The sequence below is a fragment of the Chelmon rostratus genome, chromosome 7 (assembly GCF_017976325.1).
Source record: "Chelmon rostratus isolate fCheRos1 chromosome 7, fCheRos1.pri, whole genome shotgun sequence".
Lineage (NCBI taxonomy): Eukaryota > Metazoa > Chordata > Actinopteri > Chaetodontiformes > Chaetodontidae > Chelmon > Chelmon rostratus.
The window spans coordinates 27,737,672-27,752,731 of NC_055664.1; the positions used below are offsets into that span (position 1 = coordinate 27,737,672).

General features: G+C 45.2%; 1 protein-coding gene across 1 annotated transcript in view; it reads left to right on the forward strand.

Moving 5' to 3' along the window:
• Positions 1–8,392: 8,392 nt before the first annotated feature.
• The window catches only part of si:cabz01090165.1 (uncharacterized protein LOC100333421 homolog), a gene marked incomplete at its 5' end in the record, with an annotated part of 36,701 nt that continues 30,033 nt past the window's right edge, over positions 8,393–15,060 (forward strand). The window contains 2 exons of the mRNA XM_041939939.1: positions 8,393–8,584; positions 11,818–12,018. Of these exons, the coding sequence (XP_041795873.1) occupies positions 8,393–8,584; positions 11,818–12,018 (393 nt within the window). The remainder of the gene's footprint in view (positions 8,585–11,817; positions 12,019–15,060) is intronic.

Sequence of the window (15,060 nt, forward strand, 5' to 3'; positions counted from 1 at the left end):
CCATTAAGTCCCATGTTAAAATTCAGAGCTGTTTTGTGAGCAAAGCAGAAATGCCTCCTGTCTTTAGATCGCCATAAAACGAAAAGTTGTTGTGTCAGGAATAAAACGAGGAGATGGACGGACTCAGGAAGTTCTCGGGAGTCCGATGATCTATAGTACACTCTGATACGAGGTACGGTTCTCTCACCAGAGGATTTAGTTCGGGAGGTTCGCCGAACCCAAATCTCACTGCATACAATACAAACTCCTGTTCTCTGAGTCGCAGAGTCTTTTTAAGTCGACCATTTTGTCATTTTTCTAAAGAATATCTGGACATAAAACACACGTACATCTGGCCCAGACTTGTCCGCATCTCACAGTGTAATCGGTTTTTTGATAGCAGCTACGGTTTTGACACAATCGCAAGTTGTTCGGAAGAAACCGACAGCGAAAAAGCCGCTTTTCAAGGGAAGAGTTTAACAGGTGTAACTGTCATTTACACACACACCGGTCAATAACCCACGCACACACATCTGCAGGACAACAAGCCTGAGAATGATTATCTTAACGAGCTCAGTCAAAACAAGGGCATTGTTTGAAAACAATCTCCATCCAACAAACAGTTAAACTCAGCTTCACCAAGCGCTTTGCCAAAAAGGTTGAGACAGTAGTCACACAAACACACACACAAGCAGGGCTAACCAACAGCTAAAAAGTGATTAAAAACAAGCACGTCAAAACTGAACAGGAACAGGTAAAAAGTGGGAGAGGTAGAGAGGTAATTATCAGCAGGTGGGGCAGAAGTTACACACGCACACAAACAAACACACACACACACACACATTCAGACACACATATACCAGACACATCTCCATGTAGGAGCTGGTTGGGCTGCTTGTGTAGTTCAAGCAGACACACACACACAAACAGACGAAGACACACACATACGCAGTCACACACAACGACAGATACATAAACACACACACACAGACAAATGCATAATGAAAACCCCATCCCCCCGCCCCCTTGTTAACGCCGTTAGCTCTGTTAGCTCTGTTAGCACAGTTAGCTCTGTTAGCGCTAGCGCCGTTAGCTATATTCGCACCTTTAGCTGTTAGCTCAGTTAGTGTTAGCTCTGTTAGCTCCGTTAGCATTAGCTCCATTCATGTTTATTGATTCAGTTCATTAATTCATGTTAACAGAGACATGAAGCAGAGGAGAGAAGCAGACACAGACAGCTGAGGTGATCAACAGAGACAGACAAGGAGAAAGCCACAGAAACACAGCTGGGACCAGTTCATTAATCAGGGACTGACTACCTCTGATATCTGCCGTTTTCTCAAATTGCAGCCTTTTTCAATTGTCCGCTGCTTCGCCATAGTTTCTCCTAGAGACTTCATTCAAACTTTAAAACGTAGATAATTTTGTCGGCTCAAAATGACCCTCGGCACATTTTGATATCTCTTACGGTTTTCGAGCTATGACCATCGAAGGCCGACGTAAGACGCAAACAACTGCGATAAATTTCCCATAAGAAATGAATGGGGAAATTTCCTCAAATTTCAGCCTTTTTCAATTGTCCGCTGCTCGGCCATACTTTGTCCTAGAGACTTCATTCAAACTTTAAAACGTAGATAATTTTGTCGGCTCAAACACACCCCGTGTCCCTTTCAAAATTTCCCAGGGGGAATTTTCTAGTTAGGGACACGGGGCACGCTCCGAGGCACTGGCTCCTGCAGCTCTGCTGCAGGAGCCAGTGACTCGGGGCGTAGCCCCGAGTCACTTATTACTATCCCGCGCGTTTCTTCTTCTTCTTCTTCTTATTATTATTATTATTTTTCATCTTCCTCCAAGTTTTCGTCCTCAAACTCGCCCCGCAGCTTTGAGAAAACCCTCGCAAATTATATATCAAAACGTGCGTATTGTTCGGGATCGGTGTGCTATTACTTTTCTCAAATTTATCGCAGTTTTTCGCGTCGTAAGACGCGAAAAACTGCGATAAATTTCCCATAAGAAATGAATGGGACGGGCGAAAAAAACAAGATTGAAATTGGAGTTTTTCAAACATCTGTAGCTCAGGCATACATTCACCGAGAGACTTCATTTCAACTTTAAAATGTAGACCCAAGTCTGGTCTATTGGTGTGTTCATCCACATTTTGATTGGTCCTATAGTTTTTGATCAGTCACTGTTCAATGACAGTGATCGTTTGGCGGGAAATTTTGAGATTATAATGGGTGTGTATTGCGCGGAATGTTCGTGCTAGAGTGCGTGCTAGAGTGGCACAGAGTCTAAAAACGATCTGAAAATCTTCTCTTTTTCTCGTCGCTACGGCCACAAATTACACTCTACACGCATAATTTTGGGATCAGTTTGTAGACAAACTTGTCCTCTTTCGTGTGATGCCCTCGAAAAAACCGAGAGACTTACTGAATTTAAATAGTGAGGCTTTTTGTGTAGCCAGCTCCCTCCTGCTCTCCCATTAAGTCCCATGTTAAAATTCAGAGCTGTTTTGGGAAAAAAGCAGAAATGCCTCCTGTCTTTAGATCGCCATAAAACGAAAAGTTGTTGTGTCAGGAATAAAACGAGGTGATGGTCGGACTCAGGAAGTTCTCGGGAGTCCGATGATCTATAGTACACTCTGATACGAGGTACGGTTCTCTCACCAGAGGATTTAGTTCAGGAGGTTCGCCGAACCCAAATCTCACTGCATACAATACAAACTCCTGTTCTCTGAGTCGCAGAGTCTTTTTAAGTCGACCATTTTGTCATTTTTCTAAAGAATATCTGGACATAAAACACACGTACATCTGGCCCAGACTTGTCCGCATCTCACAGTGTAATCGGTTTTTTGATAGCAGCTACGGTTTTGACACAATCGCAAGTTGTTCGGAAGAAACCGACAGCGAAAAAGCCGCTTTTCAAGGGAAGAGTTTAACAGGTGCAACTGTCATTTACACACACACCGGTCAATAACCCACGCACACACATCTGCAGGACAACAAGCCTGAGAATGATTATCTTAACGAGCTCAGTCAAAACAAGGGCATTGTTTGAAAACAATCTCCATCCAACAAACAGTTAAACTCAGCTTCACCAAGCGCTTTGCCAAAAAGGTTGAGACAGTAGTCACACAAACACACACACAAGCAGGGCTAACCAACAGCTAAAAAGTGATTAAAAACAAGCACGTCAAAACTGAACAGGAACAGGTAAAAAGTGGGAGAGGTAGAGAGGTAATTATCAGCAGGTGGGGCAGAAGTTACACACGCACACAAACAAACACACACACACACACACATTCAGACACACATATGCCAGACACATCTCCATGTAGGAGCTGGTTGGGCTGCTTGTGTAGTTCAAGCAGACACACACACACAAACAGACGAAGACACACACATACGCAGTCACACACAACGACAGATACATAAACACACACACACAGACAAATGCATAATGAAAACCCCATCCCCCCGCCCCCTTGTTAACGCCGTTGGCTCTGTTAGCTCTGTTAGCACAGTTAGCTCTGTTAGCGCTAGCGCCGTTAGCTATATTCGCACCTTTAGCTGTTAGCTCAGTTAGTGTTAGCTCTGTTAGCTCCGTCAGCATTAGCTCCATTCATGTTTATTGATTCAGTTCATTAATTCATGTTAACAGAGACATGAAGCAGAGGAGAGCAGCAGACACAGACAGCTGAGGTGATCAACAGAGACAGACAAGGAGAAAGCCACAGAAACACAGCTGAGAGCAATTCATTAATCAGGGACTGACTACCTCTGATATCTGCCGTTTTCTCAAATTGCAGCCTTTTTCAATTGTCCGCTGCTTCGCCATAGTTTCTCCTAGAGACTTCATTCAAACTTTAAAACGTAGATAATTTTGTCGGCTCAAAATGACCCTCGGCACATTTTGATATCTCTTACGGTTTTCGAGCTATGACCATCGAAGGCCGACGTAAGACGCAAACAACTGCGATAAATTTCCCATAAGAAATGAATGGGGAAATTTCCTCAAATTTCAGCCTTTTTCAATTGTCCGCTGCTCGGCCATACTTTGTCCTAGAGACTTCATTCAAACTTTAAAACGTAGATAATTTTGTCGGCTCGAACACACCCCGTGTCCCTTTCAAAATTTCCCAGAGGGAATTTTCTAGTTATTATTTTTCATCTTCCTCCAAGTTTTCGTCCTCAAACTCGTCCCACAGCTTTGAGAAAACCCTCGCAAATTATATATCAAAACGTGCGTATTGTTCGGGATCGGTGTGCTATTACTTTTCTCAAATTTATCGCAGTTTTTCGCGTCGTAAGACGCGAAAAACTGCGATAAATTTCCCATAAGAAATGAATGGGACGGGCGAAAAAAAACAAGATTGAAATTGGAGTTTTTCAAACATCTGTTGCTCAGGCATACATTCACCGAGAGACTTCATTTCAACTTTAAAATGTAGACCCAAGTCTGGTCTATTGGTGTGTTCATCCACATTTTGATTGGTCCTATAGTTTTTGATCAGTCACTGTTCAATGACAGTGATCGTTTGGCGGGAAATTTTGAGATTATAATGGGTGTGTATTGCGCGGAATGTTCGTGCTAGAGTGCGTGCTAGAGTGGCACAGAGTCTAAAAACGATCTGAAAATCTTCTCTTTTTCTCGTCGCTACGGCCACAAATTACACTCTACACGCATAATTTTGGGCTCATTTTGTAGACAAACTTGTCCTCTTTCGTGTGATGTCCTCGAAAAAGCCGAGAGACTTACTGAATTTAAATAGTGAGACGTTTTGTGCAGCCAGCGCCCTCCTGTTCTCCCATTAAGTCCCATGTTAAAATTCAGAGCTGTTTTGTGAGCAAAGCAGAAATGCCTCCTGTCTTTAGATGGCCATAAAACGAAAAGTTGTTGTGTCAGGAATAAAACGAGGAGATGGCCGGACTCAGGAAGTTCTCGGGAGTCCGATGATCTATAGTACACTCTGATACGAGGTACGGTTCTCTCACCAGAGGATTTAGTTCAGGAGGTTCGCCGAACCCAAATCTCACTGCATACAATACAAACTCCTGTTCTCTGAGTCGCAGAGTCTTTTTAAGTCGACCATTTTGTCATTTTTCTAAAGAATATCTGGACATAAAACACACGTACATCTGGCCCAGACTTGTCCGCATCTCACAGTGTAATCGGTTTTTTGATAGCAGCTACGGTTTTGACACAATTGCAAGTTGTTCGGAAGAAACCGACAGCGAAAAAGCCGCTTTTCAAGGGAGGAGTTTAACAGGTGCAACTGTCATTTACACACACACCGGTCAATAACCCACGCACACACATCTGCAGGACAACAAGCCTGAGAATGATTATCTTAACGAGCTCAGTCAAAACAAGGGCATTGTTTGAAAACAATCTCCATCCAACAAACAGTTAAACTCAGCTTCACCAAGCGCTTTGCCAAAAAGGTTGAGAAAGTAGTCACACAAACACACACACAAGCAGGGCTAACCAACAGCTAAAAAGTGATTAAAAACAAGCACGTCAAAACTGAACAGGAACAGGTAAAAAGTGGGAGAGGTAGAGAGGTAATTATCAGCAGGTGGGGCAGAAGTTACACACGCACACAAACAAACACACACACACACACACATTCAGACACACATATACCAGACACATCTCCATGTAGGAGCAGGTTGGGCTGCTTGTGTAGTTCAAGCAGACACACACACACAAACAGACGAAGACACACACATACGCAGTCACACACAATGACAGATACATAAACACACACACACAGACAAATGCATAATGAAAACCCCATCCCCCCGCCCCTTGTTAACGCCGTTAGCTCTGTTAGCTCTGTTAGCACAGTTAGCTCTGTTAGCGTTAGCGCCGTTAGCTCTATTCGCGCCGTTAGCTGTTAGCTCCGTTAGTGTTAGCTCCGTTAGTGTTAGCTCTGTTAGCTCTGTTAGCATTAACTCCATTCATGCTTATTGATTCAGTTCATTAATTCATGTTAACAGAGACATGAAGCAGAGGAGAGAAGCAGACACAGACAGCTGAGGTGATCAACAGAGACAGACAAGGAGAAAGCCACAGAAACACAGCTGAGAGCAATTCATTAATCAGGGACTGACTACCTCTGATATCTGCCGTTTTCTCAATTTGCAGCCTTTTTCAATTGTCCGCTGCTTCGCCATAGTTTCTCCTAGAGACTTCATTCAAACTTTAAAACGTAGATAATTTTGTCGGCTCAAAATGACCCTCGGCACATTTTGATATCTCTTACGGTCTTCGAGCTATGACCATCGAAGGCCGACGTAAGACGCAAACAACTGCGATAAATTTCCCATAAGAAATGAATGGGGAAATTTCCTCAAATTTCAGCCTTTTTCAATTGTCCGCTGCTCGGCCATACTTTGTCCTAGAGACTTCATTCAAACTTTAAAACGTAGATAATTTTGTCGGCTCGAACACACCCCGTGTCCCTTTCAAAATTTCCCAGGGGGAATTTTCTAGTTGACAAATTCTATTCTGTCATTAGGTACGAGGGGCGGCTGTGGCTCAGGAGGTCGAGCGGTCGTCCACTTATCAGAAGGTCTGCGGTTGGTTCCCCGGCCTCGGCGGTCTGAACCCCACATTGCCTCTAACGCCGTCAGTGTGTGAATTATTCAAAAAGCTTGTAATGAGCAGGTGTGTGTGAAAGGCTGAATGCAGGCTTCTGTTGTAAAAGCACTTTGAGTCGTCGTCAGATTAGAACAGTGCTTTATGATCACAGTCCATTTCCCGGTTAGCATGCAGAGATCTCAGGCAAAGGTCAAACATGGGCGAAAGGCGACCGAAGACGCCTAAAAATGCAAACAGTGAAAATGGTCTTCTGTGTGTAAAACTGGTGGAAAACACAAAAACTGAATAAAACTGGATAAGGAGAGAGTGTTTGTTTGTTTCATCTCTGGTATTTGCGTCTATGATGCTAACTGATGAGTTTCCTCCGCGTGGCTGCTGTTTAGCGCTCGCCGTGCACAGCGTGTTGTCCTCCTCTGTGGATCAAACTTTGTAGCGTGACTGAACTTGTGTGAGGTTTGAAACTGTCTCATTCAACTGACAAATTAGTGGATTCCAGTTGTCGCTCTTCGTTGCCTTCGAGTCCTGCGTGCTCACACACATCACGTGCAGACCCGTCATTTACCCGCTGACATTCGAGCGTAGTCTCAGTCGGGTTTTGAATCCTCCCGATCATTTCCTCTGAATTTACCTCACTCCATCGCTTCCTCCCAGAGAGCTCGCCTCCTGCGCTCCGCCCCGTCACGAGCACGTGTGCAGACTTCCTGTTCTGTATTCTGCGCTGCAGCCGAGGCGCAGTTTGAATATTTCAGCGCCGTAAATAAAAGAGCGTGTCTCTTTCTGCTGTTATTTGCAATCGACCTTCCTCCAGTCACTCAGCATCTCACTCCGAGGAACTTTGTGGAGAGCGTGCATGTGGGAGCACACACACACACATATGAATGAGTGTGTGTGTGTGTGTGTTGTCTTTTGCATATGTCCCTCCTGCTTGCCTGTGTTTTATTTCTCTCCTCGTTTGAATTCATTCAGGGCTCCGCTGAGCTGAACGTGCAGGCCAAACGCACAGAAATCAATATCAATGGAAATGTATTCCTTTATCGCCTCGGCTGGAAAAGTTGGTTTAGCCTCATTTTCATGCAAAAAAAAACATCTATGAAATTTATGAAGTGAGACAGACATGCGGGGGGGGGGGGGGGGGGTAATTTGTGTTCTCTAATGTTCTCCTCAGATTGTAATCATGGGAGTGCAGTGAGCTTAATTGATGATATAAGAACTGTTTGCTTTCACTTTGCTCAGCAGAAAAACACACAGGCTGCGCCAACAAACTCCGAACTTTAATTTACCCCCTCCCCTCCGCCTGCTCTCCTCTCTCTGCCTCCGTCGCCCCCCTGCTCGGCCTCCCCTCCTGTTTCCTCTCTTTAGCTGTCCTCCCCTCTTTCATCAAACATTCATTATACGACTTTTTCTGGGAGTTCTGTGCGTGCAGAGTCCAGGAAAGCGTACGGGGGGGGGGGGGGGGGGGGTTCTGTGGAATAAGTGTGTGGAAGCGTAGAAAATGTCCTGATCTTCACAGAAACTTCACACTCTCTGCAGCTCTTATCTCACATGCTGCGTCACCGTGAGGAATAATCTACGTTTATACGTTCATGCAGCAGCGTTAACGGGGGAAAGACGATTATCTTTGCAGAACAACAAAATCTCTGAACCAAATCAAGTGGAAATGATGCGGGAAAGCGTCATTTTTTGACATTTTAAGCTCACTTTGCTGTCGCTCCTCTTTCTGTGTTGCAGCAGAAGAGTAGCCATGGATGTGGTCTCCTCGCTGGTCTGCCCTCTGCTCCTCTTCATCCTCCTGTCCTCCCTCCCCTCCTGCTCCTCCTCCATGCTGTGTCCGAAGCGGTGCACCTGCCAGAACCTGCTGCCGTCCTACACGGTGCTGTGCGCCAAGACCGGCCTCCTCTTCGTCCCGCCCAACATCGACCGGCAGACGGCCGAGCTCAGGCTGATGGACAACTTCATCACGACGCTGAGGCACCGCGACTTCGCCAACATGTCCAGCCTGGTCAGGACTTTACATTCCTGTTTACTTTGATTTGTGCAGCCTCTGCTTCCTGCCAGGCGGGTTGATGTGGATGTGATCCAAGTGTGCTGTTGGGTTTTTTTTTGTCTGTTTCTGTGGATGCCAGAGATCCGCTGCAGTCAACAAGCTTTTCCCCTGCTTTAAGTTGTGCCATCAGGTTTGGAACTAAACATCGCTGACATGATAAATCAGGTGTAGACGAGCTAATTCATGGAGTGATGTTCTTAAAAGTCAATCAGGGATGAATCATGATCCTTTAGAGAGATTTCAGCCTTCTGACCATGATGCCGCAGGGCCTGTAACCAGAGAGCAGCATCCAGAGGAAGCGTCTTTCATTTCTTTCATTCCTGAACCGTAACCTTATTGCCAAAACCACGATGATTCCAGCTTATAACAAAAAATTATTGACAAGCCTTTACCAGACAGCAACCGCAGGAACATCTACAGTTCCAGCCGTCATCAGAGGCCAAACAGTGATGTAAACAAGCTATTTATTTCTGCCGTCTTCCTGCAGTTAATACAGCAGAGGGTGAAGCACTGTCAGATGGCATTCTGGGAAATGTAGGACATTGCTATTGGAGGTCGGCTGAGCGTAGTCGTTAGACTGAGTTCAGAATATTTTCTGGAACGATCTGAGCGTCACAGATGAGGAATAATGGTGCAATTAGATTTTTAAGCAGAAGAGCTCTCAGTGCTGTCAGGAACATGCAAACATGTGAGGAGAGTTTTCATTTTTAAGATAAGATAAGATAAGATAAGATAAGATAAGATAAGATAAGATAAGATGCACTTTATTAATCCCCAGTTGGGGAAATTAGGGTATTACAGCAGCAGGTAATAGCAGTTGGAAAAGAAAATAGCAGAAATACAAAATACAAAATAATAGCTGACTATATATTTGTACATATTATACAAGGGACTATATAAAAGAAAAATATGTCAGAAAATATATAATAAATATATATATTGCCACAAGAACTATGGAAAAATTGCCCTAAAAATATACTGCCAGACATGAACAGATTTTACTGGGGGGCAGTGGCCCAGTTTTTGAAAAATGGGTGCTAAAGTGCCCCCTGGGAGCCAAAATGCACGCTGAAGTGCCCTCTTGGACGCCAAAACACGTGCTAAAGTGCCCCCTTGGAGCCAAAACGCGTGCTAAAGTGCCCTCTTCAGTGGCAAGGACACACTATATGTGCCCTTTTTTCCCTTTTCGCCCCTCCCTTCAAAAAGTCTGTGCACGCCACTGTTGCACAGTAATGAATATATATATATATAACAGTAGATTAAAATGAGAGTGGGAAGAAAAGTATTTTTTTAGTAGTTTATTCCAAACTGAAGGCAGGAAACATAAAGAACATCTGCTCCTGAGGTGAAATCTATGCTATCTTACAAATTTGACTAATTAATTCCACTGTAGTCATTAAACGGAGGTGGAGGGCTTCGCTGCACACAGCGCGAAAGGAAAAACACCAACACGATGACATTTAATCGCCAAATAGAGACGCTCGTCACAGCTGGAGACTTCCTCGGCGTTTGAGAAATAAGTTCCCTCTCCAGTGTGATCACAACAGCCGCGATGATGTTTGCTCACACACGAGGCAGCGTGGGAAATGAGGTTTTAATCATTCGCCGGTGAGGATGACAGAACGCCCCAGATGTCTCCGCTCATCACGCCGCTCCTCCGGAGCAGGTCTACGAATGTGCTGCTGCTGATTGACCTTTTCTCTGGAGTTAATAGAATATATCTCTTCATCTTCACAGCAGCTGTCTTGTATTGCACGTACAGTGGAAGTATTTAGCAGCCCGACCCCGGTTGTGTGTTTTCTAATATCCTCGCTGTAATTTCACGTCTCAGCTGACCTGCTGCGCTCTGGTATTAGTTAGTTGGTGTTGCAGTGCAGCAGCAGCATTACACACAGTGAAAATAAGTGAAAAATTGTGAAATAAGACTATAAAGAACAAACTCTACATAATAAAATAGCAAGCAGTAAAAAAATTATATACATACCTGTGAATATTCTCATTCATCCAGGTCATTGTAAGCTTTAGGGCATTCAATCGTTCGCAACTGGACCTCGTCAGTTTGTCGTAGAAGACGTTTCGCCGAGCAGGCTTCATCAGTTCATGCGCACCAGACTAGATAGGACAGCTCTAGTCCAATGCAATGGTGTTAGGTTCAAGTATTTATCCCCTGAGTGAGGCCAACCCACAAAACCAAGAATGGTATCAGTCTATTCTACTCTGGACAGAGAAGACAGATGGTTCAAAAGAGAAGTAAGAGAAGCCATCTATGTCAAGGTTGAAAAACCATCTCTGGACAGAGGGGGAGGTCTGAGACACCACCTATCTCCCACATACGATGCTGTCCTTTCATCTCTCCCTAAGAGATTCAAAGATTTAGCCTCTGAGGATAAACAACAAAGCCATTAACACATGGCTCAAGGAGCCTCCCAATGACAACAATGGGACAATAACAAGGCTAACGACTGTCGTTGACACCCAAGGGTTGCACCCCACCCCGCCTTAATGGGGGGATCGTTTGCCTCACAATAGAGGTTTTGGGGGTTGGCCTCACTCAGGGGATAAATACTTGAACCTAACATCATTGCATTGGACTAGAGCTGTCCTATCTAGTCTGGTTGCGCATGAACTGATGAAGCCTGCTCGGATGAGAGGTGAAACGTCTTCTACGACAAACTGACGAGGTCCAGTTGCGAACGATTGAATGCCCTAAAGCCTTATATATATAATAATAAAATAGCAAAAGTAGCAAACAGTAGTGATAAGAAGTATTGTATATGGAGTTTTTTTTTAGCTGTTATTGTATTGCTAAAAATTACTAATTATAAATTAATGACTAATACTATTATTAATGCAGGCTGACAGCGGGACACCAGAGTGTTAAAGGCCGTCCTGTAACCTGGTTTAATCCCTGCAGCCCCGAGGGTCCAACCTGCCCTCTGCTATCTCCAGGGTCATAGCTTGTCCGCTAACTCTGACCTTTGACCTCCCTAAACAGGAGGACAGAGAGAGCTTCACTGTAAAACTGCAAAGTTTAATAAAAGTGAAACATGACTGAATCATTGCTTTTATGAAATGAAATCATCATATACAAGTTTAAAAGGAATAGAAGGTTTCAGATACACAAAGACCGGGCTGATCCAGTATTTTAGGAGAATGTCATGTGCTCTCCTGTTTCTCTGCATGTGCAGATCCACCTGACCCTGAGCAGAAACACCATCAGTCAGATCCGGCCGTACGCCTTCGCCGACCTCCAGGATCTGCACGCTCTCCACCTGGACGCCAACCGCCTCACCGTCCTGGATGACTCCCACTTCCAGGGCCTGGTGAACCTGAGGCACCTCATCCTGGCCAACAACCAGCTGCACAGCATATCAGAGGGGGCCTTTCAGGTACGAGGACCGCACCTGAATCCTTTTCACAGACCCTGCTGTCACATCTGAAGAATACCTGGTACCAGAACAAACACCTTAAAACATCTGGAGACCAGCTGTTTACCTGTATTCAAGTAAAGATACTAAAACTAGTACAAATACCACACACCTTACATCAACGACTGCCTCTACCTCCGCACTATACTGCTCACACTACCACCACCATGTTTCTTAATGCAACTTACTAACACAACATCTGCATCTGCAACTGCATCTGCATCTTCACCTGCAAGTCAAAGGTCAGACGAGCTTTCAGAAAAATGTGTGTAAGCATCAAAAGTAAAATAAGATAATATCTAAGATAAGATAAGATGAGATAGTACTTCCAGTCCAGAGGGACTCATAAAAGATGAGTGAAGAGCAAAAACTAAATGTTTATGGCCATGATGTTTCATGTAATGTCGCTTCATCACACATTAGACTGATGGTACGAGTGTAAGTCAGAGTTGGAATGGTTGTAATCCTCTGAGGGACAGTAATCCAGAGACAAAGACGAAGAGCAGAGCCTCCTCTGCACCTAATGCCTCTGCGGTCCATCTCTCCTCCTGAGGAAGATGAGCTGTAGAGGGGGAAAAGATTTCCTGAACAGAGTCGACGGCGCCCTCGCCGATGGCGCCCACAGTCGCAGGGTCGTGGAAGAGCTCCTCCAGGTGGCGGGACTTGGAGTTGTAAGTGAAGTCGCCACGTTGCTTCCCACAGTGTCAGACCACGCTGTGGCCAACCAGTCAGGTAGTCCACAGTCCAGGACACCGGGGGGATCCTCCACCTCCATCGCTGCCAGCTTGTTCCCTGCAGGGGAGGCTGGACGGTCCTGAAAGAACAGGCTCACAGCGCTACCTGCCGTGTGCAGGTGAGCAGAGGCTCAGCGAAGCAGGAAGATGATGGCGTCTTCCACTTCTTTTGGCTGGTAGACAAACTTTAACTGGGGGGGCGTAGGCATAGCAGCACCAGTCTCTCCGGAGCCTTCGTCAGGTGGGAAGACAGCGCTGCTGGTCTGTGTTCGTCAGAGGCGTGAGGGCGTCCTTCCACAGCCCAGAGACCCTCTCCAGACTCAGGCTCAGGATCCAGATGAGCTGGACTTCTCATGTAGCAAACATTTAATGTTGTCGTAGAGAAGCTGTATCGTCTAATGCAGATTGTGTGTATAAAAAGTAAGATCTGCAAAGAATCGAGCGACTGAACATGTGAAGTAATTATAGTGGAGTCAGCAGAGGCACACTGACGTAGTCTCAAACCACAAAATCAATGGAAACATTTCATTTGTAAGATCACCTCCATCATCTTAACCTGAGTTTCTGAATGTCTGTGCAACCATCAGAAGACTCTTTATTCACTCAGGTGTGTCAGACATGTTGTGCTAACAGGCGTGTTAACCCACTGGATGTGTTTTAGAGGAAAACATGCAGCAGATTTCTCTCATTCTGACCTCTCTGGTTTGATTTGGAGGATTCAGACCACAATCTGATTCAGTCTGGTGGACAGACAAAACTTCCCAGGTGTCCTCAGGCCTTCAGCAGCTGCGAATTATCACCTGAATTTAAAACTAATCTTCATGGTGCTCAAGCTGAGCTCAGGTTTGCTCATGTGCAACATAAACATGCTAATTAATTAATATTCCATGTATAGAAATGCTACACATATCTCTCTCTGTGTGTGTGTGTGTGAGCTCCACTCTGGAAGCTCACAAGCCAAATTATTTTCTTAAATCCAACAAGTCTGGATCAGCGCTGCCAGCAAACCACATGATTCATCAGCCGGCATCCAGACTGACGGCCATTTGCCAACATTCTCAGTTTGAAAAAGTTACTGCAAAGTCATCTCAAGCTCTCCAGACTGGCGGCGGCGCTGGGGGTCAAGTGCTGTGTGAAAATGACGCCACAGTTCTGGCTCGGACTCCGGAGCACTGCAGAATCGGCCAGGCCCGTCCGCCTGCGCTGCTCAGCTGGACACCTTTTTAATAGCCCGGCCCTGAAATTGCTGTTTTCCTCTTTCCATTAAGTCCTTTCTCTGCTCATTAAAAGTCCAGAGTGCCCCCTCAGGACCTGCTCTCAGACCTCTGCAGGACTTTCATGAAGAGGAAGCAGAGAGACGTGAACTCTGAACCCTTAATGGACCCGACCTTCTGAACTTCAGCTTCACTCCTCACTCGCTTTCACACAGATTTCACTTCATCATTTGATCTAAGAATCAGTTTTATTTCTCTAACCAGCTCATGAATAGAAGATTAAACAACATACAGATCCTCGAGACGATGGGTTGAAGCAGTAAATGTAAAAATTATCCGTCCTGTTTGTTTCACTCGACTCCTTGTCCTAATTATGACAAACAGGTGATGAAATAAAAGCAAAAATAATCAAATATTTTTACCTCTCTGCCTGAAAGTAGCGTGAACTGGTTGATCGGTGTTGAACAAGTCTTTAGAGGATCAGGTCTGGGCAACAGCTTGTTCATGGTGAAAGAAAGCAAACTTTCCTGGAGTGTTTCCATTTTTCTCACCTGGCGCCCTCTTGTGGTCGTGTCAGTGATGACGGCCCTCTCTCGGTTGCAGCACGTTGAAGGTATGTTTAGAGTCCAGTGAGGCACACCGTCACACCTGTCACACCTGTCACACCGACCTCGTTTGGTCCGGACTACTTAACTCCAAATCAAGGCTACAGGTCTGACTCAGACCACTGATCTGGACTAAACAGCCAAACCTTGGTCTCGGTCCAGCTCAAACTGAACCAGTTTCAGTTTGTTTGGGGGGTTTTTTGGATGCTTCGGGAGAGCAGATGGTTCACTGACTTTATAAAGAGTCGGTGGGAAAAAACTTGAAACTTTTGAGTTTCTTTCCAAGAGGATGAGAGAGAGGAACAAAACCACCTGGATCTCATGTGCACGATGCAGCAGAGACCTTGGTTCTGACGTTCAGGTGTGATGAGACCCTCCGTCCCGGCAGATCAGTTGTTTTTGAAGGCAGTGACGACCCATGTTGTCGTCCGTTCATGAACCCAGTGTCCA